This window comes from Rhinolophus sinicus, linkage group LG03 (assembly GCF_036562045.2).
Source record: "Rhinolophus sinicus isolate RSC01 linkage group LG03, ASM3656204v1, whole genome shotgun sequence".
NCBI classification, from domain to species: Eukaryota; Metazoa; Chordata; class Mammalia; order Chiroptera; family Rhinolophidae; genus Rhinolophus; species Rhinolophus sinicus.
The window spans coordinates 48,827,968-48,854,257 of record NC_133753.1 but is presented as its reverse complement, the minus strand read 5'-3'; the positions used below and the strand labels follow the sequence as shown (position 1 = coordinate 48,854,257).

General features: G+C 43.5%; 1 protein-coding gene across 2 annotated transcripts in view; it reads right to left on the bottom strand.

The window, feature by feature from the left end:
• RORA (RAR related orphan receptor A) overlaps positions 1-20,446 on the bottom strand; it is a 687,196-nt gene extending 666,750 nt beyond the window's left edge. The window contains exon 1 of one of the 2 annotated variants that reach the window (XM_019748671.2): positions 20,188-20,446. In XM_019748671.2, the coding sequence (XP_019604230.1) occupies positions 20,188-20,353 (166 nt within the window). In that variant the 5' untranslated portion in view covers positions 20,354-20,446. The remainder of the gene's footprint in view (positions 1-20,187) is intronic. The other variant, XM_019748672.2, reaches the window with a different exon arrangement.
• Between the last annotated feature and the right edge of the window lie 5,844 nt (positions 20,447-26,290).

Genomic DNA, 26,290 nt, shown 5'->3' with positions numbered 1-26,290 from the left:
AAAGTAGATTAATGGCTTCCTTAGACTGGGAGCAGGAAGGAGTAGTAATAGCACACGGGAATAAGAAGTCTTTTTTGGGTGACAGAAATGTTCCACAACTAGGTTATGGTGGTGGCTATACAATTCTATACATTTACTAAAATCACTGAATTATAGACATAAAAAGAGAGAATTTTACAATATGTAAATTATCCTCAATTTTCAAAAGGGTAGAAAGAGTAAGGAAAATCGTATTCTTTGCTGGATCCTTAAAAAAGTTGAGTCTTAGTCATGAGGTATACAATGTCAGACCGAGCAAGAACTTGTAGCTCAGCGAATCTCTGAACTCCACCTGGAGCTCACCTGGAGAAAGTGAGGCCCTGGGGAGGGAGGAGGGTGTAAATGCTCAAAGTCATTTACATAATTAATGGTTGAGTTGGGATCAAAACACAGGCCTCCTGATTAATCGTCCAGGGCACTCTTCAGTTTATCTTCATTATTTTGCTTCATGCAAACTTCCAGGGCAATAACCATACAGATAATAAAATATATTCACAAACAGATGTGCCTGTGTCACAAATCAATATGCCTTTTGGAGTATATAATACACTGCATAACCCATGATTTCATTATTTTCTGCTTGTATATTTCACAAGCATTCGTCTTATCTTCTCAATATTTGTTTTTCCACGAAATCTATGGCTGTGTAGAACCTTTCGACTGAGGATTCTTTCCTTACCCAAAATATTCATAGATGTATTTTTTTAGAAGCTGAATTAACTCTCTAAAAGGTTTGCTGCTTCAGTAGAACCAACAGCAAACATCCTAATTCAGACCTAGCCACAGGGGCTTATCTTTCTAATAGAAATGTAAAATAGATCTTTATTTGCCACAAAATTAAAATGTGATCCAATTACGCAGAATATGAAGGAACTTGTTGAATTACCAGGAAAAAAAAAGTCACACACACTAATTTAAACAATGATACCACAGCCTTAATTACCATGGGCTTTCCGACTATAGCTTTCAAACAGGGCTGGAATATGATGCGGCACAGCCATGCCGACCATAAGACATACACAGAAAAATAGGACTCCACTGAAACAAACAAATGAGGAGGTTAAGAATTTTAAACAACTTTTTGGAAACACATCAACCACTCTGAAAATCACTCGTGAGCTTTAAGCATCGACCAATGTCATGGAGTCTCTAAAATTCATAAATTGAAGCCCTAATCCCCAATATAACGATATTAGGAAGTGAGGACTCGGGTAGGTAATTAGGTTTAGATGAGGTCATGGGGTGGGGTCCCTATGATGGGATTAGTGCTCTTATAAGAAGAGAGACCAGAGCTTCCTCTCTCTACCATCTGAGGATACAGGAAAAAGACGACCTTCTCCAAGCCAGGAAGAGGGCCCCCACCAAGAACCAAATCTGCCACCAGCTGAGTCTGGACTTCCCAGCTTCTAGAACTAGGAGAAAATAAACGTCTGGTTTAAGCCACCCACCCAGGCTATGGTATTTTGTTACTGCAGCCTGAGCTAAGACAACCAAATACATACTTTACAGTTATGTACACCTCGGTACAATTCATTACAGTGATCAAGGTTAAGTAGTTACACAATATTCCCTTTCTCAGGAACTCGATCAGGGGGTAGTTATTTATGTGCATTAAGTATGTGAGAAAATATTTAGCCCTCCGAAATCTGCATTTTTGCAAGGGGCTATTCTTGCAGTGACTTACTTATACATTTATAGCCTATCTCCCAATGCTTTTGCCTTGGCACAAAGTGAAAATTAAAATAGAATTGCATATTTAGCTCAACTTTCCTGTCAGAGAACCAGTCTTTAACTTTCTAAAATGTATGACTTTCGTCTTAAAATGATGCCTCTCTCCAAACTGCTTCACTTTGCAGTTGTTTATATACACAGAGGCCAGTTGGACAGATGCTCCCAGGATGCTGACGGTTCCCCAGGAGGCAAGTGTCTTCTCCTCAAAATACAGGGGAAAATAGGCAGTTAATGGGGGCGGGGGGGGGGAGCAGAGCTTCACTGACCAGTGTGTGGAAGGTCAGAATTTAAACACACCGATGACCTCACACGCCAGAAAGCTCCAAACTGCCCCTAGGGATCAAACTTGTCTAGCCAGTCTTTTCTTCTCTAACAAAGCCCAACACTCTTCCCCTATTCCACCTGAATGACCCAGGTGATACCTAAAGTGGGAAGAAAAGTTCCCAACTGAAGTCAGTCCTTGTGTGGTGAGGAAGACCGTCTGAACGCTGAATCAGAAGATCCTTGGGTAAAGAACAAAGATTCTGTTTCAAATCACAGAGGTTAACCCCGTATCGATTGTAACAGAAGAAAATAACCTCAAACTGCATGGCTTCTAAATGATCAAATCCCACATGTTTTCTCAAATTTTCTCAAATTTTCTTGAATGACTCAGTGTACCTAATTTGTGACAAAAAGAGGGGAGAGGCAAAACCAGGAATAACAGAAGTTATGTGAGACGGGCTAAAGTTATGAATAACTTCTTCTTTAAAAAATAAATAAATGCATAAATTGAATAAAGTGAATTTATTGAAAGCTTGAGCAATAAAGGAAAATTAGACCACCTTAAGACACACAGGCTTATGGTCATAAATATCTTCTCTGACCCGTTTCTATTCAGGATCCTTATAGACCCTTAATGTTCTGCAAGCTGACACAGGGCCCTTTAAAACATAACCCAACCTATGTTTCTTCGCGGAGAGCCGAAACTCTCTTCTGCATCTCTGCACAGAAAGGCCATGACCCTCAGCTTTCACTGGCTCTTGGGATGGTGGCCAAAACGAGAGAAGTCAAGCTGGAGAACTCCCCAAGGTGGCTCTCAGGTAACCAGTTGGTTAGATTTCATCTTGTGTGGGGTTAGCTTTGCCTTGCTAGGCAAAGGAGGCACTTGGCCTGGGTTTAGAATGATTTCTGTTTTGGTTCCTCCAGGGCTCAATTCTAAACAGCCCAAATAAAGGCTCTGCTGTCCTGAAGGGCACCTTTCAAGAGAAACAAAAATAGGACGCTCGATTAACAAAAGGGGACTGTTTGGCCACCAACGTCCTGAACGGGGTCTGACCATAGAACTGGAAGGGCTTTCTGCAAAGTTAAAAAGAAAAGACGGAGAAGAAAACAGCAGCAAGAAAAGAATCATCACAGAATCACCCACTCCAAACCTTCCTTTCCTCTCAGAAGTGCCAAGGGATAAAATATAAACCTCTTTGGAGAAAACTCCAGCTGCAGCTCAGCTTTCAGGTTGTAGAAGACACTGGCCTCCCAAGGCCTCCCCACTGTCAGATCAAACATACACAAAATAGTTCCCTGATATTTTGATGTTTTGATGTTTCCCCCATACCATAAAAAACAGGCTTTCATTTTAATCTACTTACCACACTGTGGGTGAAGACCTGTAATTTCACAGCACAGAGATAACACACATAATTCATACGACACATTAGTGGAAGATCTACAGGGAAAGTATTTAGTCAGAGCTCACTGAAAACAATAAGGAGCTTGGCTACTGCCTCCAAAGGCAAAGGGATGGCCCTTCCAACAGGAAAAGCCCCCTCCTGTTACACTCACTGGAGTTAAAGTTAAGTTCAACCTATCAGCATCCAAGTTGTTTTTAAGTCAACAGGTCTCCCCTAATTACACAACACTTCTCTAGTCCGTCCGCAAGCTGCAACACTATCAGCCTCTTTCCAGGACCTCCAGGGGCTACTGCATATGTGAAGGCCCTTGAAAACAGCAAGTGCCATTAACACAGACTAGCAATCCCACTATAATCACAATCAACATCATCTACCCCGCCAGCAAACACTTGTGCATTGTGCATTTCTTTTTCTCTTCCTGGTCAACTAAACACACACGCACACACGCACACACACACACACACAAAATCTTCCATCTAGTTCCCCATGGCTAGACCCATCGTTTGAAGATCTGCCACCTTTTCTCAAGACCCGCTTTCAACTTTCTCTCCCATGAAGCCTTTTTCCCCAGGCAACGTGGAGACCACTCCACAGCTACTATTCATTCCATTTCTCCCAACCTTGAGGGTCTGTCAACTGTGAGGCAGATTCTGTATACGGACAGGATTAATCAATGATAGGCTGTGTAGAAAGTTAAAAAAAAAAAAAAAGGAAAGGAAAGGAAGGAAAGAAGGAAGGAAGGAAGGAAGGAAGGAAGGAAGGAAGGAAAGAAGGAAGAAAAGAAGGAAGGAAAGAAAAAGGCAGCAACTTTTCAATCAACAATTAGACATGTTGAGAAGGAGACCATCATCAAAGCAGATACAGCTCAAATGTAACCAGAAGCAGCAAAGTATATTAGAACCTCACCCTGGATTTAAAGACATTTTTGGATTTTTTATGCCTTTAACAAACATAGTATGTCCAAAGCTAAAGCCAGTGTTCTGATATAATTTTCTCTGTCACTACACCAGTCCATTTCGTTTACTTTCTCAACCACACTCACTTGGATCCTATGTTTATTTTTTCCTGGTATCACTTCAAAATCCATGAACATGGCCTTGGTATAAAAATTTCACTTTCCAATTCCCTGTCAAAAATGCTGCTCCACTGGAGTCCTAGTCTGGACTCCAGACTCTTGTCAAAATCCTTTCCCTCATTCCACAGAGAACATACTAACATGTTCCCTGCTAGACCCACATTTCCAAGTGTCCATCAAACACTTCCCGGGAACCTCCAACACCCCACCCCAAAATGGAGCCCATGTGTTCTACCATCTTCACATCCCACCAAACTGCTCTGGCCAGTAATTCCAGCCAACTCTGAGACTCACTCCTGCATTACCTCCATCATGTGCCCACAATTCCACCTTCTGGGAAATTCTACCTCAGAGCCAACCTCCTCACCCAGTCAGGTCCCATGTCTGCAGCATGTCTCTCTGGAATTATCACAAAGATCTACCTTGGCTCTCTATCTACACTGTCAATTCTATACCCCAACTTCAACGAACTCATACAATAGCTTACCGAAAAACAAAATTTTGGTATTTTTCACTTGCTCAAAATTTTGCCATAGGAAAAGGTCCAAAATACTTAGCCTGGCACGTGCCTATTTTCTCTAACTTTATCTCCTAATCCTCTCCAACATAATGCTTGCGTAGGCTAAGCTACATACCTCATTCATGCTGCCTGAATGTGCCATGAACTTTTACCTCGTGTAACTTGACTTGTAATGCCCTCTCACTTTTTGCCCTCTAGGCAAATCTCTCCCCATTTTTCCAAAAGCTAGGCAGACATATCCACTTCAGGAAGCATTCCCTGACTCCTCCTAAGGGTCTTCTCCCTCTTCTGTGCAATCTATATTCTGTAAGTATCTCTATTCTAGCACTCTTCATATATTTTAAAATTACAAGTTCATATGTCTTTCCTGCCTATCAATTCTCTTAATTCAACTTTGTATCTCTATTGATCAATATGGGACCTGGCACATAGTAAGTGTTCATTAAATACATGATGGATCAATGAAAGGAGACAATACATAGCATTACCTTTAAACATCTGAAGCTTTCAAAGAATATTAGATTTTCTTGCCTCGTTCCAATTTTCCCTCAGCTGGCTCATCTTTCATATATTGATTTTGAACTGTACTGTCACTAGCATACCAAGGGCATTCACTGAACGCCCAAGTAAGAGACAGAGATCTGGGACAGAAGACTCAAGACAATCTACGGTGCTGCCCTGAAGGAACTGAGGCCAATGAGAAGATAAACACAACTGAGGCAGCAAAATGCCAATTCAATAAGGACTATAATGAGCGATCAAACCAGAATGTGTTTGCTACTAATAAAATAATAATGGGAAAGACCAATTAATAAAGGGATATTGTCAAACATCATGGTAATTTTCATCATAACATTCTATTAGGCACAATATGATATTGATAGGTTTCACTGAGGTCTACAATAACATTTCTCCACCAAATATATTTTTCATCCCCTTGCCAGGCATTGATGCTGTGTACTCTCCCCTCAAATGCAGGTGGAGTTTAACATCAACATTGTTGATCTGAGATCGTGACTCTTTGGAAAAGGTCTTTCTGAGGTTCTGGATTACCAAGTGGTGGTGTTGATAATGCTGTAGAAGTAAAATTCTGGAATGAGGGCAATTAAGAGATGGAGGCTACCAGTAAAATCCCTTCTGGATGGTCCCTGTGGGAAAACACGGAGAGTGTCTTGGAGGCAGCAATCCAGACTGGAGACGAACCAGGTAAGTCATTAGGATGTCCCTGGAGATACATCCTAATGGTTGGAAACTCATAGAGAGTTACTGCCAGGTGACCCCCTGATGTCAGTCTTCCTTGAGGGGGTAAAGGGATGAAGTCACTGGACGCACGTCAAAATGTAATACATTCGTGGACTTTTCATTTATGCATCCACTGGGAGCAGACCCATTTGATGCTGCCTTCTCAGATCCCGTTTCTGCTTCTATGTTTAGCGTATGACTTAAGGCATAAAAACATGCCTCTATCTTTCTGTTGTGGAATAAGTTATTTTGGTTAGTGTCCTCCTTTGGAAGACAAATGACAAAATAAAATGACCCTAGTTCTTAGGTCCTTGATGCTTCTTCCCAAACTTAAGAAAGATCAATTAACAGAAGTTCTCAGACAAGATAATGAGGATGAAGAGGTTGAAACAAAGCCTTGTTTTCAAACCCTGGCCTTGATGCTATTACCGACTTGGCCAGCCATCAAATACTGTCCTCAGGCAGACTGGCCAACTTGTTAAAAGGCAACACCAGGCAAACATTTTTATGACACAGTGATGTATCTTCTTCTTGATCTACCTGACCGGCACATGTTTGGGTGTATATTTGTATATGTGCATGTGTGTGTATGTGCATGCATATATACACACTTATATATAAATATATAAAAATTCACTTTTTCACTGAACAATGGCTTATTTTCATTCACTGACTTCAACATTACAGGATGGGGACTTCTCAGCTACAGTCTGTTTCTTGAAGACCAGCAACTCTACGTCTGTATGTGTGTGTATCACCCACATGATCACAATACAAATTAGACAAAATAGATGCTTAATGGTGTAATTCACTTTACAATGGCACTATTATTACAGCTCTATTCTATTTTCATTACTACTGCATATTAGAATCAGCTTCCAACATGTTTGAGTGAAGAAATAAAACAACCCAGCCACAGTGCCAATTAGTTCTATAAAAGTCATGTACTATATCAAAACTAAAGCATTTTCACAGCATCCCACAAAGACGGATTCAACTCCTGGTTCACTTCTTCTAGCTTGCTATGCTTCCACCCCTACTATACTTTGACCTATCCTAGGCAAATTACAAGCTAAAATCAATAAAAGACCCTTAGCAAGCTTAACTGCTTCTCTAAAACAGGGTTTTACAATCCACCAGCACACCCTTACCTTGCACTAACATTATTTCCTGGGTTTACCCAATACCATTGTGTGCCAATAACTACTCTTTCCCATGCTACTCTCTCATCAGCTCAAATACTGTAAGAGCAGAGTAATTTCAAGCAGGTTGTGAGTCTCTGAGACTATTACTTGCAAAGTGCAAGTAAATTATTAGATTACATTACATGTGAAAGACTCAGCAGTGGGTCACCGTAGTGGAACATTAATGTAGAACAAGTTGAATGGAACCCTTGCAGACAAGCTTCTCCAATGTGATTTTTTTTTGGCAGCAAGAAGAAAGTGAGTAAAAGGGTAGGGTGGGCAAGGAATGATGGGCTACTGCAAAATGAGGTGTGTCAGAGCACGGGAGCACAGTGGGAAGGAGAGTGTTCCCCAGACTCAATGGCTGAAGGGAGCAGCCTGCGGGTACCACAGGAATGGTGGGGGCAGATGGAAGGGAGCAGCCAGACACGGGTCCTCCTCTGGCTCAGCTCAAGGCATGGGCTGTAGTCTCAGGGAAGCCCAACAAGTGATTAATAGGGTTAAACTTAAGGATTTGTCCTCACTTGGCAGGATCCAGCCCATGGCAGCTGAGCTGAAGGACTGGGGCAGGATCCAGTCCAGGAAAGGAAACTGGCAATACAAGGAAAGGCTTCAGGACGCCCTGGCCCTGGGACTCCTGCTTATTTCACAGAGCAACCAATCAGAACCAAGGAAGAATGCTCCAAGCCAAGGGAGCGGAAGACCTGGGGAGGGTCCAGGGGAGAGTAAGTCGAGGGCCCCACTGCTCCTGTGAGTGCTTCCTCATCAGCGCTGTCACTGCAGCCATGCTTGATGTGTGCCAGACACCTGCCAGGTGCTGCAACATGCATAATCTGGTGAGCCTCTCACCCACCTTGGGAAGCCGGCACCATCATCATCCCCAGTTTTCAGGTGACGAAAGAAACAGACGGAGTGGTTCAGGAACTTACCTAAGGTCACACAGCAACCCCACAGCAAGCACACCTAGACCTCTAGCCTAGGGCTGTGTCACTCACCGCAGGCTTGTAACAACCACGTATACGGTCACCCAACACATCCAGCTGTGGTCTGAGTTGCTCAAGACTGGAATAGGCCTGAACCTGACATTGAGAGGAGGGTTGTTGGATCCAAGAGAAACAGAAGTGGGACAAACAAGGGCAGCTGTGTCCAAACCCAAGGCCCAGCTGGAAGAATAAGCAAGTAGAAGCTGCGCTTGCCGAGTAGGGAAGTGCGAGCGGAATCTACTGAGAAAGCAAACGGCTCTGCAGGGTAGTGTGGGAGAGATTACCTGCACAGTCAGTACGCACGTACTTTTTGAAAGCCACTGTGCAGAAGTAAAAGAATAATCCCTGCTGGTCGGCTGGTGGAGACCAGACTCCTCCCCAGGAAGTGACACTCCCAAGACAGCATACAGGAGCCTGGCACAGGAAGAGGTTACATATTGAATGAATGAGCAAGGCCCACACAACGGACTATCGTAAAAGACAGGGTCATGAGAACTGTGGCAGGGAGAGGGAGCATCCTCTCTGGAGAGTAGGATTTCAATAAGCAAAGAGAGACTGGGACATAAGATGAGACATAAGTGGGTGAGGGAGGAGGGGCAGGGTGAAGGCACACAGAAGGAACAGGGGTGAGAAAGCCCAAGTCAAAGACACACAGAGAGGAAAACCATCAGAAGTGTCTGGTCGAAGGTGACCCAAACAGCAGGCTACATTGAGAAACGCCACCACTGGAAGGTAAGATTCAGGCTCAGAGCGCTCCTATTCACTGCTCCGTCCCCAGAGCCTAGCACAGAGCCTGCCACATACAAGGTGCTCAGCAAATATGTGTTGAGTGAAAGAATGCCACCCTCATGCTTTCATAGGGACACGGACTCCAAGCAAAAGGGGATCCCAGAATTTATATTCTGAGCCGGGCTAGGCAGAAGCATGCCTACGTGTAACAAGGTATTAATGAGCATGTGCTAAAAGTGGCATAAAGATACTGTAACATTACAAATAATAAGTATTTATATTATTTTCCCTCCCCCACCTCCTCCCTGAAATCATAATGAGTAACACCTGGAGTTCAACATCGGTTACTGTGGAAACCCTGCCGCCTTCCCTCCCTCCCACTGCTGCCAGCCCATGGCCACAGAAAGGCTGCTTCTACTCAAGCCCAGGACAGGGTTTTTCAAACTGTAGGAACAGCCCATCAACAGATCAGGAAATCAGTCTGGTGGCTCATGACTTGTCTTTATGTAAGAGAGCAAAACTAACAGTGTATCACAGGTAAAGCTTAAATATTTTATGTGAAAAGTTTATGTCAAGAGTGTTGAGTGTGTGTGCGTGTGTGTGTGCGCGTGTGTGTGGACGCGCGTGTTGGCTCACAGTGTAGTATACTTTCTCATTGTAAGTCACAGTACAAACAACACTTGAAAGACATTGCCCCAGAGGGGCAAGAAATTCCAATAATGGGACCCGCCTTTTCATATTCAAGCTGAATGACCTTTGTCTTCCTGGCTGAATGTGACTATCAAAGGTATTGTTCTTTAGGCCAGTAACCTGGGTCCGTCCTGAAACATCAAGAAATCCTGTACAACATACTACCTTCAGAATTAGTTCCTCCAAGGTATCCCAGTTTCACAACAAACAAACAACGTAGTTTGAAAAAAAATTTATTTATTTTTTTTAGTTACAAAATTACACATGCAAAATGCAGGAAACTGAAATACAGAAGAGCACAAAGAAAAAGAAACTCATAGATAATCCCACATCCAGGGATGCCCACTGTATCATTTCATCGTTTTAGTGGTATAAGTAAGTCCATGTTAATGTGTGTGTGTGTGTGTGTGTGTGTGTGTGTACATATACAGAGGGTACCAAAAAAATATGTACGCATTTTGAGAAAGGAAAAAACCTCCTGAAATTGGAATACTCAATATATACCGATAACAAAAGATGAATACAAGTCACGTTTGACTTCTGCAATTACAAGAGGTGCTCAAAGTGGTTACTATCAGCGTCCAGACACTTCTGATTACAGCGAACTATTGCTCAAGCAACGTTGACCATAGTGTCCACTTGTGTACATTTTTTGGCCCTCCTGGTGTATATACAAATACATATGTATACACATACACTACAGTAACAAAAGGGATCTCATTCTGTGCACACTACTATGGAAGCTGTTACTTTTCACTAAACTATAGATCATAAACATTTCCCCCTGTCAAATAGTTTTCTACTGCAATATGATTTTTACTGGCTATGTAATGTTCCATTTGCAGACTTGCTCTTGAGCATCTCTATAACAGGTACAACCTGACACCTTCTGCCTTGAGGAAAGAGGATTGCTGCCAGGAGACAGCGTCCCCCACTGCGCTCCCGGCTGCATCTCGCTCAAGAGAGTACAAAGTACAAGATGCTCAACTCGGTATCCTGTACTACACTTTCCGCTAAGCCAGACCAAGAGACACTATTTTTGCTGTGCTGTAGAATGGCTTTACTAACATAGCCACAAGCTCACTGGCTAATTTTTAATCAATAATAAAAATGCCCAGTGGGAATGTAAAAAAATAACACTTACTGACAATGTTCCACTCTTGACGCATAGCCAAAATAACTTGCGCTTACCTAATGCTGGATTAACTTGTGTTCGTGTCTTAATATCCTCAGGTGGTTTTTCTGGGTGAGGGCAGAGGCTTGATTTTGTACCTTACTGGGACCTCCGAGCATCCTGGCACAGCACACAAGTGGAAGGAACAGAAGGTAAGGAAGTGGAAGACGAGCGTTCTAGTCACAGCCTTGCTACGTACTAGGAATGGGACCTCACACCCATTGTTACATCTCTGTATCAGTTTAAATGAGAGGGTAAGCCAGACGATTCACAAGGCCCCTGATGGCTCTAACAGGCTTTATGCTAATAAAGCATGACTGGTGGCAGCATCATATCTCTCTCTATACTTATATCTATCTATATCTATTGTCTATATATCATATAGACAGAATGACCACCACATATCTAACACACACCCCCAATTCAAGATCAGAAAGTGAGCCTTAGAAATTTCAAAAACACTTTCAGTGTCGTTATCAGGTCTACTGATCCTGTGCGGGGGGCCTCAAGAAAGTTACAGAACCTCACTAATCTTCAAACTTCATCCTTCACACTGTGAAATTTTATATCTTCTGGGTTGACAGCCTGGTCCATAGAAACTGCTCACTTTCTGCATAAACGAGCTCATCAGAAGTGGTTCATCAGTGCCAGAAATGGTAAAATACAACTCTGGCAATTTCACCCCTGTCATCGTCAGTCAACGAAGAGGATCACTAAAAGAAGAATCATTTTTGATTACTGAAGTATTTCATTTGCCTTTGCTTTCACAATGCTTCATTAGCTGGACAGTTGAGAGTAACGGGCAGTTCACACCTTCCCAGGTGCCCTGTCCGTTCGCATATAATATCCCCATCACACAAACGTTCCTAGGGGCACACACTATATTGTTACTGTGGCCTGCTTACCATCCGCTGGTTTTAGAATTGTGCAGTGAAAATGAAAAGCAATGCAGTTTATTGAAGAGTTTTTAGACTTGCTAAATACATCCTTGTTTCTTCTGTGATTTGTATGTTGAACATCCATTAACACTCGCTCCTCCCCAACTCTGGCATCGATCCTACGGGATGATACAAGCCTCTTGGCTTCTGGAAGGGCAGACTCACATCTGGCTGTCTTTTCTCCGTCTTTGTCCATTTCTTCAGGTTTCTTTAAAACTAATTGGAAGAGTCAATAAACACGCCCGCCGACTCCCTTAACACACTAGGAAGCAGATCGTCATGCCCTTCAGACCTGTTCTTGTTCTGTTTTTCCAAGTATTCCCTTACCTGCCTCTGTCAATTGGCATTCTCGACAAGTTCATCATAACTTCTCAAAGTGTCAAATTTTCCTCTTTTCATTGCCCTTGTTAAAGATAATTTATAATTAGAAAGGCACATTCTGAGCCATTTCGGAGTCAATGCTAATTTCATTTTCTTTTACATTGAAGTCTCTTTGCCCTCTAGAGATTCCCTTCCTTCATTCACAGCCCCCACTCCCCAGCCCCAAACAGGCATTCTTAATCTCTGTATGCACTGCTCCATTCCCCTATTGCACCATTCTTATCTTTTCCCCCAAATACTTCACCCAGTGAAACACACTTTAGCTTGTAGTTCTCCTTCCTTCACTCCACTTCTGAGAGAAATGTCTGTGTCTGGAGATTGTAAAGTCACCTTCAGGAAAGAGGCATACAGTTGGCTGTCAATTAATCAGGATAAGACAGAAAAAATTACATCGTGTTCAGCTTGGCTTCTCAGTACATGCATTTCTGCTTTGGGGCTCAAGAGGATTTCTCCCACACAACCTAAAATTCATACTTATGCCTTTTGTTTGGCTATAACTAATTTTCTACCTAGCAGCATAGTAGTTAACAGTCTGGGTTATTTAAAACAGCAATTACCATACCTCATCATAAATTTAAGTCCTGGTCCCTCATTTTCCCCCCATTCTGTTTCACCTCTGTTCTTTGCAACCTGCCTGCTTATCCTCGGTAGCATTCGTTGCTTATAAAATAAGTCAAATGATTTCGTATTCTGTAATTTTTATTCCCACATCTAGTTTGACATACAGATTTTAAGCCAGTTTACTTTCCCCCATTAAGCACCGACCCAAATGTCACCATTCTTGTCACGTATACAATTCCATCAAGTTTCAGAGTGTCATTTATACACAATTTTATTTCTTCTTACTTCTTTCACACACGCCTACCACTTACGTACAGCAACTTCACTACATTCATATTTCATAAACTTCATCAGTATTCAGCCAAATCCTCCCCCAAAGTAAGCTAGGTATTTTTAACTGTGCACTGCCTTTTTCACAGGCTTGAGGATCCCAGACTAAGTGGCATCCTTCCTGGTACCCCGAAGAGTTTCATCTATTATGGTCTGTTTGTGGATCTAGGAACTTGCTAATAATTTTTAAAAACTTTAAGATAGTTCATAATCAAAACTCAAATGCCCAATAACACGACTGGATATGATTTTGGGGGTGGGAGATGAGAAACTCCCTACTCCATACTCGTTCTTACTCATTTTCAGCCTCTGCTTGTGCTTCAGGGAAAACAGCACTGGTACAGCAACTACCTGGGACAGCCTGGAGCCCTTCAGCCCCTTCAAGGATGTGGAAAACCTGTACTCGGCTGTCAGTAGACACTGCAAAGGGCTCCCCGGCTGGCCACCAGGGCCTCCGTTCTATGGACAAGATAATCACCAGGAAACCACAGCACCACGCATTGTCAATGTGCCACAGCACATAATGTGATAAGACAGTTTCTAATAATGATGTGTCAGTTAAGGCCATAAACATCTGTTAGGGAAAAAAAATTCTTCTCCCATCAGCACAAGGGGATTGTTACCTGTAATTCCTTTTAACATTAGCATGTAAAAACCGGAGTGAAAAGTGAGCCTGCCTAAGCCATGAGCTGTGGCACATTTATTACTCATCATACCCCATTCCCTTCTTCTAAGGATTTCTTTAGACAAGCTCCTTGATGTCTTTCCTACGAACGCAAGCAAGTAAATAAATAAATAAATAAATAGGATGTCATAACAACACCAAGACTCCCATATCATTACGTTGAGTGGGATGGCCCTGGGAAAGTCTGCTTCTGCCAATGTTGGTCCCAGCAATGTTTTCCCTACTGGTCCAAGGAACACAGGCCTAAGCTTGGAAAATGGGTTGCTTTGGGGGGGAATCTAAATGTTCTTTATTAATATTCTTGAAAGTTTTCCTTCTAACCCTTGAGTTTCTTAATTTTCCAGATTTATGAATCCTTTACCAAAGCTACTCCTTGAACATATCTAAGGAGGAGGTAAAATTAGCCGGCATTTCTATCTACCATTATACAGAGGAGAAGTCACATAATGCTATGATACTACAGTACGTACTTTATTTGCGAATACAAGAGCCTTCCTGAATATTTGAGAATGATTTTACATCCTCTATAACTCTGGAGAAAGAATTATGGCTCTAGATCCAGGTTGAAATTTTCCCATTTAAAAAAACAACAACACCTCAATTAACCAGACTCAACTAATTGAAGTGAATTTCTAGTTTGCTACTTGCAACTTAGAGAACAAGGGAAGCAAATAAAATATACTGATATCGAGGATTAGGAAAAACAAACAAAAAGGAAACAATTTCCAAGATGGGATGCGGGCAGATTTGGTCCAATCTCTGACACCGTCTCCATATACAGTTCTATAATATACCATTAGAATTCATCCTCAGAACAGTAACCTTGTGGTACCGTAAGATCCTCAAACATCAAAGAAAGATGTAATTACACCTTCAATGTTCTATCTAGGGTAGGAAAGGGAACCAGCACATTGCAAACACATATTTAATTTAAAAAGACAAAAAACATTGCTGATTAACCCACTGTTAGCCAAAAAAAAAAATAAATTCATCCGTAATGCCTTGGTACCCTTATTAAAAAATCATGGTTTACTGTATATTAATCAACACTTGAACACTGATTATCTGGAGAGTTTTTTTGAAGCATTGATTCAAAATGATACAATTTTATGTTTTTCTAACATACAGCTTAATAAGAAGAGTGAAAAATTTAGCAGCTCATTTCCAAACCAACTCTCCCTTTATGCAAAATTTAAAAAAAACACCCATAAATACAAAACATTTTTAAAAACAATGATAGAAGAAAGAGATCCTAAATTCTCAGCAAGGAAGACAGACTTCATATTCAGAAAGGTATTCCACATTCGAGGTTAGGGGCGTAGAGTCTGAAGGCCTTTCAAAGCAGCCTCTTCTGCTTTTAAGTTAGGAAGAACTTAACACTAATCTGGGATGAATGGGTCAGGAATCTCCTTGAGGCAGCGGATGATATCTACCTCAAAGTCCCTTTGCATTGTCTCACGGAAGACAAAAAGAGTGAGCAACAGAATATGTCATATGAGCAAAGCTGCATTTTCTATAAAAAATTTTTCGCAAACGGGGCAGTCACATTCTGACTTTCTCCAGACACCTGAAATGTAGTTACGTATTTTGCTTCTACAGACACCGAAGTACATATATATAAGCTTAAGAAGCACAATTCATCAAATAGACGAGGAAGATGGAGGGGAAAGGAAGAGCATACTCAGAAAAAAGTAGCATATGCTGTAGAGACCTTACCACTCCAACAGAATTTCTAGTGACGTCCAAATCACACTATAACTTCCTAAAGGCAAAAATGGGAGAATCTGGAGAAAAAACATGCATCTTAACTCAGAAGTGACAAGAGTATGGCTCAAGAAGTCATGGGCTTGTCTCAGTCGAATTCCAAAGGTCAGTTCTGGTGGAAAGGGGTCACTTTGCTTCCAAAGGTGATTCAGCTGTCACCAAAAATCCTCAGAACATTTTCATCCAGAGGCACAATTACTGCAACGAACATTCTTGTACCTCTCTGCACCCCACTTAGGAGTCTAGTGTGGAAGCATCTCATGGTTGGGGATTTACATGCAGGCTCCATATTTCAGTATTAGAAATAGAGACATTTTCTAAAGCCAACGGCTCCTCATAATGCCAGCAGGCTTTGGGAAATTCCAGCAAGTGACTAACATAAAAAGAGTCAACTATAAATGTTTTTCAGCCACGGAGGATTTGACTTCTGGATTAATAATTCAATTCTTTTTGAGAAATAAGGGGAATGTAGCAGAAAAGGTTATCATAACTATTATCAAATGCATTTTCTAAAATTATTCTATTACATTTTTAAAGGGTATAATTATAAATGTTTTTATGAGCAATTTACCGGAAAATTAAAAGTCCCTTAGTTTAAAAAATAATTATTCCATCCCTCTGGCAAAGGATTCTATCCCAGCCAGCAGCTCTTTCAAACTATGAGGCATCATTTGTTCACTGTGGAGAGCTGCGTCCATTTAAGAAAAGCTGCTCTGAGAATCAATCTCTAGAAAGGGTGCTAAATTGCCAGGCAAGAGCACCTACCAGAAAGTAAAATCAGTCAAGACTGAAGGGGGAAGTGGAGGGGAAACACTTTCAAAGTCTAAAACTTGTATGGTTCTCGAAGTCCTCAGGGATACAAATAAACTACAAGCCTTGTTAACTGACTTTACATCAATTTAAACTGAGCTTCCAGGGGGTTCAATCTCAACCCAACTGAGCTTTTCAGTGTTAATCCCATCTTTTGGTGTCGATTTTTCCCTTAGGTTGGCCAGCTCTAAAAGCATTCAACCTTCAGCACTGGTGTTCCAAACCAAGTGCGTGGCACACAGCCCCGTGAGGGTAACTTTAGTGAAGTGAAATATGTAAGCTTCTGGCATGCATATAATACCGCGATTCTGGAAAAGGGTTTTTAACAAGTTATGTCACAATGCTCATAGCTCCCTGAAGTCCCTGAAAGCCTTGTTAAAGATTAGCTGTGTTGTTTTTTTTTCTGCTTCATTCTTACTTCCTATGTTGCCTCTTGCCTTTCTCTTTTCCCCTTTCATTCTGCTGTAAAGATGGGACTGAATGACACCAGCCATCATCATTAATAACACCTAGAAAACGGAACAGTTTTCATTATAACTGCTAACATTCCTGCCCAGTTTGCAGGAGAGGGAGAGGCCATCTTTCAGATTATACAGTCACAGATCAGATTTCGGAAACTGAGACCCTAACAGTACACAGCCCATCTACACGTGGCTTCTCAGGAGTTTGGAATTCAACAACAGTTTTAAGTCTACCTAGGCAATGTCTCATGAGGTCACCTCAATGTCATGAGAATCCAGACCACAATCTCTGTGGCCTGCAAATGTTGGCTGGCTGGAAGCTAACCCTGCAACCCCTCTGGAAAGCATCTCCCAAATCAGAAAGCTTCCCACTTCACCCAAAGCCAAGAACTCCACTCAATCCTCCTTGAGGTTGAAAATACTAATTATAAGGTGATGATGTTTGGTTTTCGTTTTGAGTTGTGAGCCTTTATGTTTTAAGTATTAAAAAGGCGTAATCACCTAGTGTGTAGGTTAATTTCTTTCCGATATTGTAATTTATGCAACATTAATACTGGATGCCAGCTCCAATTTTCTTGCTGCTTACACTCTGCGAGCCGACTTGCATATTCTGCCAACTCCATTACATCATCTGAAAACCCAAACATTTCCCATTTTCAAATCACTCTCATCTACCAGGCATACTTACACATTCTCTCTTTTCCTCCTTAGCTTACACACACACAAAGACTGGTACCCCTGAGGAACAGACACTACATCTGAGGTTAAAGTCTGCAAATGCACATAATTTCTGGAAGCTATTACTACTGCTGTGTTAGCTAAAGGATGCTTCCATCTCTGACCTTCCTTTTTCCACTCAGACTGTTATATAACCTAGTGCCTGCGTGCAGGATGTGAGTTGAGTGTTTGGGCCTTACCTCCCCCCCTCCCCCCATTAAATCTCTTGAGGGATGGACAAGAGGTTGGTTCAAAGAGTGAGTGGAGGGGTGACCCTCTAGGGGGCAAAGGGATATGGGTCAGCAGGTCAGCTATGCAGGATGCATCCTACCCCTCCTTTCTGCCTCTCCCCTTTTTGCTGAGCCTAGGGGGCCGGTGGTACTGAATGGCCCAGCGTTATATAATTTGCAAGAACAGCAAGTTACAGATTTGCTAGTCGGTTCCGCAGCCTGCCACCCAGATCTCTTGCAAGAACACCTTCTGGCAAGAATGACACCTGAAGATGCTAATGACACAGAGGGTGGGGGTGGGGGTAAGACAGAGGGGAATGGCGGCTCAAACCAGAAATTAGTGTGGCTTCCTACATACTATACCCCTCTATCCAAAAAGAAAAAAGAAAAGAAGAAAAATGCCTCAGAAACACATGAAGGGGATTTTCTCCAGTGTTTCTGATTAACCCTGTTACATAACCCACTCGCATTCCAAATCCACCGTCTCAGGGTCTAAATATACTCTTTGCAGCCAAAAGCTGTCTACACACAAACTCACGGAGCTAGCGGCAGGTCCAGGCCCCCAGCCCTGATCCCCCTCCCTTCACTCCCGGCCCTCGCAGCCCCCAACCCCTTCCGCTCCAACCGCGGTTTCCTGTGTTCACTCTTCGGAAATCGCCTTTAATTAAATGTTTTTAGCGTGTGTCATCCTGATGGCTTTTACTGTACTCGAATTCCGTGAATGGGAAAGCGCCCGGACAGGGGGTGTGGCTAAGGTGGGGGGGAGGATACTGTAAAACAGCCAACACATGATCAGCCATATTCCTACCTCCAACTAAAACGTCGAGAGGAAGGGAGCGGCTCCCGGGGCCCCCACTCGCCTCTCCCCAGCCCTCCCCAATCGCCGCCAGAAGCCGAGTGGCAAGAGGAGGGGGCGCGCTGGGCCAGTAGCCAGTGTCCAAGCCCGGACTGGAGAACCTCTCTGTGCCCAGCCCTGGGCTGCTCGGGAAGCCTGCTTCCTCCGGAGTGACAGGCGTGATTTATACATTATTTACAACAGTAATTAAAGCCGTAGCTTCCTCCCGTTCTTCGCAAACTCCAGGCGCATTCAAATAAATAATCCCCCTACCCCCAAGAAAAACCCCAAATCAGGTTCCAACACCTTTAAAAAAGAGGGAGAGGGTGAGTTTTCCGGAACACTCCACTTTAACTAGGGAAAAGCAAGAAGGGGGCAATGGAGCCCCTCACCCCCCCACACACACACACACATACACACACTCCAAAATGAAGTGTGAAAATCTCCCTGGGAGGGGGGAACATCGTTCGCACCATCCAACCAGCATTCAACTTGCACTGACCATTCCCAGGTTCTTGCAGAAACGCTTGGAACCTGAGAGAGGGAAGGATTCTCAGGGCAGAAATAAGTTTGGGTGCTTTTTGAGCTTTCTTTTTCTGCTTGTTTGCTTTTGTAGACGCTCACTCCAAACGCGCGCGTGCAGCGCCCCACAGGACCGCCGCCCTCCGAGCGCTGGCGCGCACACGCCCCCCGCCAGCCTCGGCGCGGGGCTTCGAACCCAGCTCTGCAAACTTGCGCAGCTCCCTTTGCCGCGCCCGCCAGACAACTTGGCGAGCACCTCGCGCGCCCGCTCCCGGCTCCCTCCAGCCCCTCTTCCAAATCCCAAGCCCACCGCTGTGCTCCCGAGGTGCCTGCGTCGCTCCCAGATCTAGAAGAGCCCCCTCTCCATCCCCGGGGCTTCCCTGGTCGCTCACTCTTCCCATCCCCTTTAGCTCTGTCGGAGATCGAAAACACAAACCTTCTAGGGTAGCCGGGGCACGAACTGTCAAGAGGAGAAAAGGTAAAGGGGGAGGAGGGTGGCCATAAACATATTTTTTCCCCCTTCTTAAATGGACACTGCCGCTTTAAAAGTTTCTTCCCGGGCCCCCACTCTCCGGTTCTCCGTATTTTGGGGGAGCGTATTTAATTTCGGCAACGCGGCTTTCCTCCTCTCTTTGCAGAAAAATCAAAGCCAGGGGGTGAGCCCGCCGGCTGTCAAGCCTCCTGCCGCCTCCCCCGCCCCCCTCTCCTCCTGCAACCCGAGAACGGGCTGCAAAAGTTTGCAACATTTCTGGGGGGCCGAGGGGGGAGGGGAGGCGATTGCCCCAGGCTCGGGGAGCCGCTGCAAGCTCGCGCGCGGCCCGGGACCCCGCGCCCCCGGCGCCTGCTCCCGGCCGCCCCCCGATCCGCGCCCCGGCTCCCCGCCGCCCCCTCCTCAGCCCCTCTCGCAGCCTCCTACCTCTGCTGGTGCTGGAATAGCTCTGTCTGCGCACCGGGGCGGGCGGCTCGCTCTTGCGGGCGGATTCCTGGTTCAACGGGGTCTCCCTGGAGCCGGCGGCCGCGTCCGCGCCGCTGCTGCCCGGCTCGCTGGCGGCGGGGTCGGGGGCTGCCGGAGCTGACTCCATGTTTTTTCCCAATGTAGAGATCGCTGGAGATGGCGAGCTCCGAGACTCCCTCTATCTTCTGTTTTCAGAGCAACTCTATGGTACCAAAAAAAAAAAAAAAAAAAAGGGAGAAGGAGACCGGGGAGAGCAGGAGGGAGAGAGCAGGCGGTGGCGGGCGGGCGAGCGAGAGCGCGAGGGAGCGCGCGGAGTGTGTCTGGGTGGACGTGTGTGTGCGCCCGAGAGGGGATGGGAGGCGGGTCTGGCCACAGGCAGCGCTAGCGAGAGCTTCTCCAGCCGGCCCCCACACCCAGATTCCCCACCCTCCAGACCCCAGACCGAGAGCCAAGGACTGGCTGCCAATTTTGGAAGGTGGGGTAAAGAGGGGAGGAGGTGGGGAGAACCTCCAGAGCCCCAGTCCTCCCCTCTCCCCAGCCCAGGGACAGAAATTAAAATCGGCGAGATGATTCTGTGCCTACTTCTGAGACTGTTGGGGGAACAGAGCTCGTCCCCATCCGCAGTCAGCCTGGGAAGAAACAAATCCGATAATCCACGTTGAGGAATTGCAGGTGGCCAGCTCCCTGCCAGCGCAGCGCAGGCCAGGACTGATGAGAAACTAAAAAGGAATAGACCTGGACTTGACACCCCAAGGAAGGCGGAGGATGGGAGGACCCGGCACTTTTTTGACTTGGGGATGGGACGTCCAGTGGGTTTCCAATCTTGGTTTGATACATGTGTGTCTAAAAGCAGATTTTTGGAAGTCTAGAATCTATATGGACAGCCAATTTCTGGTGTGGTTGAAAGAGGTCGCTTTCAGCTCCTTTGCTGTTCCCTCTGCGAAGAATCCAGAAACCACTTGGCAGGGCAATTTCTACTGAAGAAAACTTTGGCCGGTTTGGTTGATGACTATCTAAGCTGGATGCATCTATTTCATGCGTGGCTGCTAATTGTCAATTCCCACTGTTACTTTTGCTATTAAATATACAGTCTCATCCATAAAATATATACTGGAGAGGCATTAATAATGTCTGGATGATAAAATTCAGATAATTAACAGCGCCTAATAAGTCACACCATTGTACAACCCCCTTCCACTGAAACACCCTCATCACACAATAGGTGCTTAATGAAACCCAAGGAAAGTGGAGAATTGCATCAGTGTTATCTTGACTCCAAACTCCAATAAGAAGGAACAATACAAATGAGATAAGTGGAAAACATTCAGATGGTAGTAGCCTGATTTCTCTGCTTCAATACTCAATCCCCATTTCCTTTTGCCTGTGGAGACACTGATGAAATCCGTACATTTTTCACACACACACACACTTTCCTTTTAGGAGGCTCACTCACAAATTTCGACAATAAAAAATATTATTATATACCAGAAGGTGGTATAAATATGTGTATTTAGGGGGTGGGGTGGGGGAGGCAATTGGGGAACATTTTGCTTTTGCTAACTTCCTATTTTGGAAAAATGATTTTTAAAAATAAGGGAGAAAAAAAATCCTAGTTAGGTAATAGCTTAAGAGGAACCTCTACCTGCCAAACTTCACACATGGTTTGTGTTACTGTTACTGATCTTAGCCTGATTTCAGATACACAATGCTATTTGCCATGGTCTGTGTGTTAATCAGCAAAACCTGCGGTCCACCCTTGTGAGGGATATAAATGAAATGCAAACAGTTCTGATACCTTAATCCAGTCTCTGCAAGAATCCGTGGCTTTAGCCTGTCTGTCGGTGCCTACCCACAATGACATGATCATCTCCTCCATCCCAAATCAGATGTTTGTGTTTCCCCATACAACAAAGCACAGATTTCCAGGGCAGCCTTCACACCCTTTACAGTTGGTTAGTCTGTTAATGTTCTTGATGCAGTTGACCTAGCTTGTCACACTTGCCTTTTCTAAGTAAGTAAATATATCAAAGTGCACAGTTTAATAAATAAATTCCTGTGGGACAGTATCACAAAATACATCCACCTCCCCATATTTACTTTAGAATGTTTTTTAAAAATAGTTTCCCTATTAAATTTCACCAATAATTCTATTTGAGATGCCAGTGGCTTAAAAAATATCCCTGGCTCCTTTTTAGGTACCAGTTGCAACTTAACCTTTTTTTGTTTATGACTATTCCCCTGGGCCTTCTTCAGTTGGTTCCAAGGCTGGTATTTGTTCACCCTGGAAAGACCTTCCTGAAAATGGTCCTAGTGACCTTAGTCAATTCAGGCAGAATCCATACTCCCTTCAGCGGTAAATTTCAGCTCCAAAAAGCCATTTCTCCTAACTCAAACAATTACTGCTTCTGCAATTTAAAACAATTGGAATTCAAGTGCTTTCCCCAAGAGAAAAATAAAAGTGAGTTAGGTACATTCCTTGACTGTCAATCATTGTTACTAAAGTGTAAATTACCTGGATTGGGGAAGTATTTGAAACCCGAAAAGCACAGTGATTAGGTTTATATTTCTTTCCTTTCCTCATGTCCCTACACTGATTACTAATTAAGGCTTTCCCATTTTCCAAATATTTGGAAAGATAGCCTTCCTTAGACTCTGCGCATTGCTTAAAAATGGTTTACTTTGTACTACTGAGTTCTCTGAAAGACAATGCCTTAGAAAACCTATGCTTTGTAGAAGAGATAAACCTAAATCTATTTTTTGCAATTCCTTACTCCCTCCTTAGATTCACCAGGGTTCTCCCTATCTCCATACAGATCCCAGGCTCCCCTCTTGATGGTAACACTACGTTTTTCTTACTCCAAAGTAATTACCGGGAACCTCAGACTTAGCTTTGGCTCGTCTCACTCCTGCCCCTAGCTCTCCACATCCTAATATAATTGTCAGGTGCTTTAAATTCTACCTCTGTGACATCTGCCCCTCTTTTCTGGGGCCACCACACCAGTTCCAGACATTATTGCTTGCCTAGAATATTACAGTAACCTTCTAAATAACTGGCCTTTAGTCTGATAACCATTCTGATCCATCCCAGATAGCACTGCCAAGTTAATTACCCTGAACTACAGCTCTCATTTCCCACCATGTCACTCCCCTGCTTACAAGACTTTAATGGCTCCCCATTGCCTATCCAATTAACTACTAACTAGTCAACATGGTATTCAAGGCTCTACCTTACTTATCACAGCCTGCACCAGGGATGGTAAATCAATCTCAGCTCATGAAGGAAATCCTGAGGTTGGTCTGAAAGGTGTGGGCTGTGATTGATTAATGCTGTCTCCCATGCAGGACTGGGAGTGTGACACTCATGCTAAGACTTTGCAAACTGCCCTCCATTCTTCCATAATCCCTGCAATCCACGTGTGATCCCCAAACCATGTCATGTGCTAATGTCTGCTCCTCCTCCTCCTTGTAGTCCAGGACACAAGGGACAGATGCCTGTGCCTCTTCCCCCAAAACACCCTTCCTGTCTTTTCCGCTTATTGAAACTCTACCTTTCTTTCAAGGTCCATTCTAAAAGACCACTTCTCTGTGGGACCTTCCCTGATTTACCCCAAAACAAATATTTGAAATGTCTTAGTACTCTGCGCCGCTCCTAAGGCACTTGGTATAAGCTACCCTGTGCTATGGTTGGTTGAACAACTGCCTTACCCTCCCTAGTGGAAGATAAAATCCTTGAAAACAGGAAAACAAGGGCTGTGGCCTTGCACACAGTAGGTACTCATTCAATTTAGTGGATTTGGGGACTGGAATTGATGAACTAATCATTAGGTCGCATGTCCACACAGTGATTCCATTCCACAACAAGAATGAAAACCTAAGCATTTCGACTTTCCATCACTTGAAATAAGCCTTTCCTTCCTGGATAAAAGATTAGTTGACATGTATGGGCTGTTAAAATTTATATATGCAAAAAAAAAAAAAGTTGACAGTTATTTTCTTTGCGTTTCTTGGAGAAGGAGAGAGAAAATTATGGAAATACATAGTAGAATTTCCTTGGGAGAGGGGAACTTTCTACAACATGCCTAAGAACAAAGAAGACAGAAAATTAAAAGCTAGTGCCCAGCCAACAAGTTTCCTTTCTTTCAAAAAAGCATTAAGAAACTGAAGCTGGACTGTATGCTGAAAATAGAAGAAACTCAGATAAAAATGCAGCATTGCTCTTGGGCAATGGGAGGGGCTGCTTCCTGCTGCATGGTTTGTAGTCAGGGCAGTCCCAACAAGGAGAGTCCAGCCTAAGAAGAGCCCTCTGTTCAAATCAGAGGAGTAGTATCACCTGAGGTCCACATGGGTCGTAACAGGAGATCAGGCTTGCTAGACAGTAGGAAGTAAAGAGGAAGATGAAAGCATGCAGCGTCCACTGCACCCCTCTTTCTTTCCCATTTTGTAGATGAAGAAACTAAGATACAGAGAAGTGACTTACTCAAGACCACCCAATTAATCCATCGCACGATGTAGGAGCCTCAGATTACCTGAATTCAAGACCCCACTCTGCCACTTACTAGCAGTGTGGCTGAGGGCCAGTCACTAACCATTTCTGTGTCTGTAGTTCCTCATCTATAGATAAGGGTTGTTATGAGGATGAGATGAGACAATCTTTCTAAAATGCTGGCCACTCCAAATATCACTATTATTGCTATGCGTCTTACAAAATTTAATAAAATATTGTATAAAACCACACTGTCCAAATACAGTTGCCACTAACTACATGTAGCTATTGAGTACTTGAAATGTGACTAATCCAAACTGACATATGTGATAAATGTTAAAATCCGCATAGTACAAAGATGGTACCAAAAAAATGTAAAGTGTCTCATTCATCGTTTTGTTGATTGCATGTTGAAAAGACAATAGTTGGATATATTGGGTTAGAATAAGACATAATTAACATTAATTGCACTTCTTTTACCTTTAAAATCTGGCTACTAGAAAATAGAAAATTACTATTTGCTTTACATGATATATCTATACATTATACAGTGCTGGTATGGAACATGCCTGGCACATAGTAGGCATTATAATGATTTAATTGGAGTAATTGTTAGCGTACATCTGGGGGCACCACTGGGTCAAGAGTGAACACCCATCTCGTCATCTTAAAAGATCTTAATTGCATGCCAATCTGCAGGACATTGAGCTGGGTGCTAAGGAAAACAGAGACAAAAAGTCTTACAGAGAAGGTAAGACATGCATACCAAACTAAGTGGCATTCCGTGATGAGTCATGAACTGCCCTAGAACCCACAGCCACATGTGGCTGTGGTCATTGTATTGGGCTGGGCAGGCTTTTCATTTCAAGGTTTAATCTTTTGAATTTCTGAGCCACCCTCAAAGGATATTCATTTGTAGGTTTTAGATTCTAGAAATATTTGTTTTGCACCTGCTGTGGAAAGACACTGTACGTAATGCTAAGATGAGTTGGGTAGAGCTCTATGAGGAGCTAAAACAAGTCCACCAACACCTGTACTTTAAGATATGAAGTACTGAACGCCATAGGACAGGTTCAGGTAAAGTACCAGGACTTCAGAAGAAGGAGCTAATGTTCCCTGCTGGAGAAATCAAGGAAGGTTTCCTTGAGGAGGAGGCATTTGATGAGCTGTTTTTCCTGGAGCCAGGACTAAAGATATGTACTCATTTGGTAAATGGTTATGGGAGCAGATGAGCATTTGCAAAGAGATGTGAGGTCACTGACTCTGTTTTTATTCTCCAGGTGGACCTATTCTTAGTGTTACACACAGACGTTTTTCCATTAAGGAAGTGCATAAGAACCTTCCCTGTACAAGGTGATGTCCCAGATAGACTATATCTCACACATTTATGTTTTCACCCTAGATCTGTGGTTCTCAAAGTGTGGTCCCCAGACCAGTAGCATCAGCATCACCTGGGAACTTGTTAGAAATACTAATTCTCTGGTCTCACACCAGACTTACTGAGTCAGACACTCTGGGGGTGGGTTCAGCAATCTGGTGTAACAAGCCATCTTTGTGACTCTGATGCATGCGCAAGTGTGA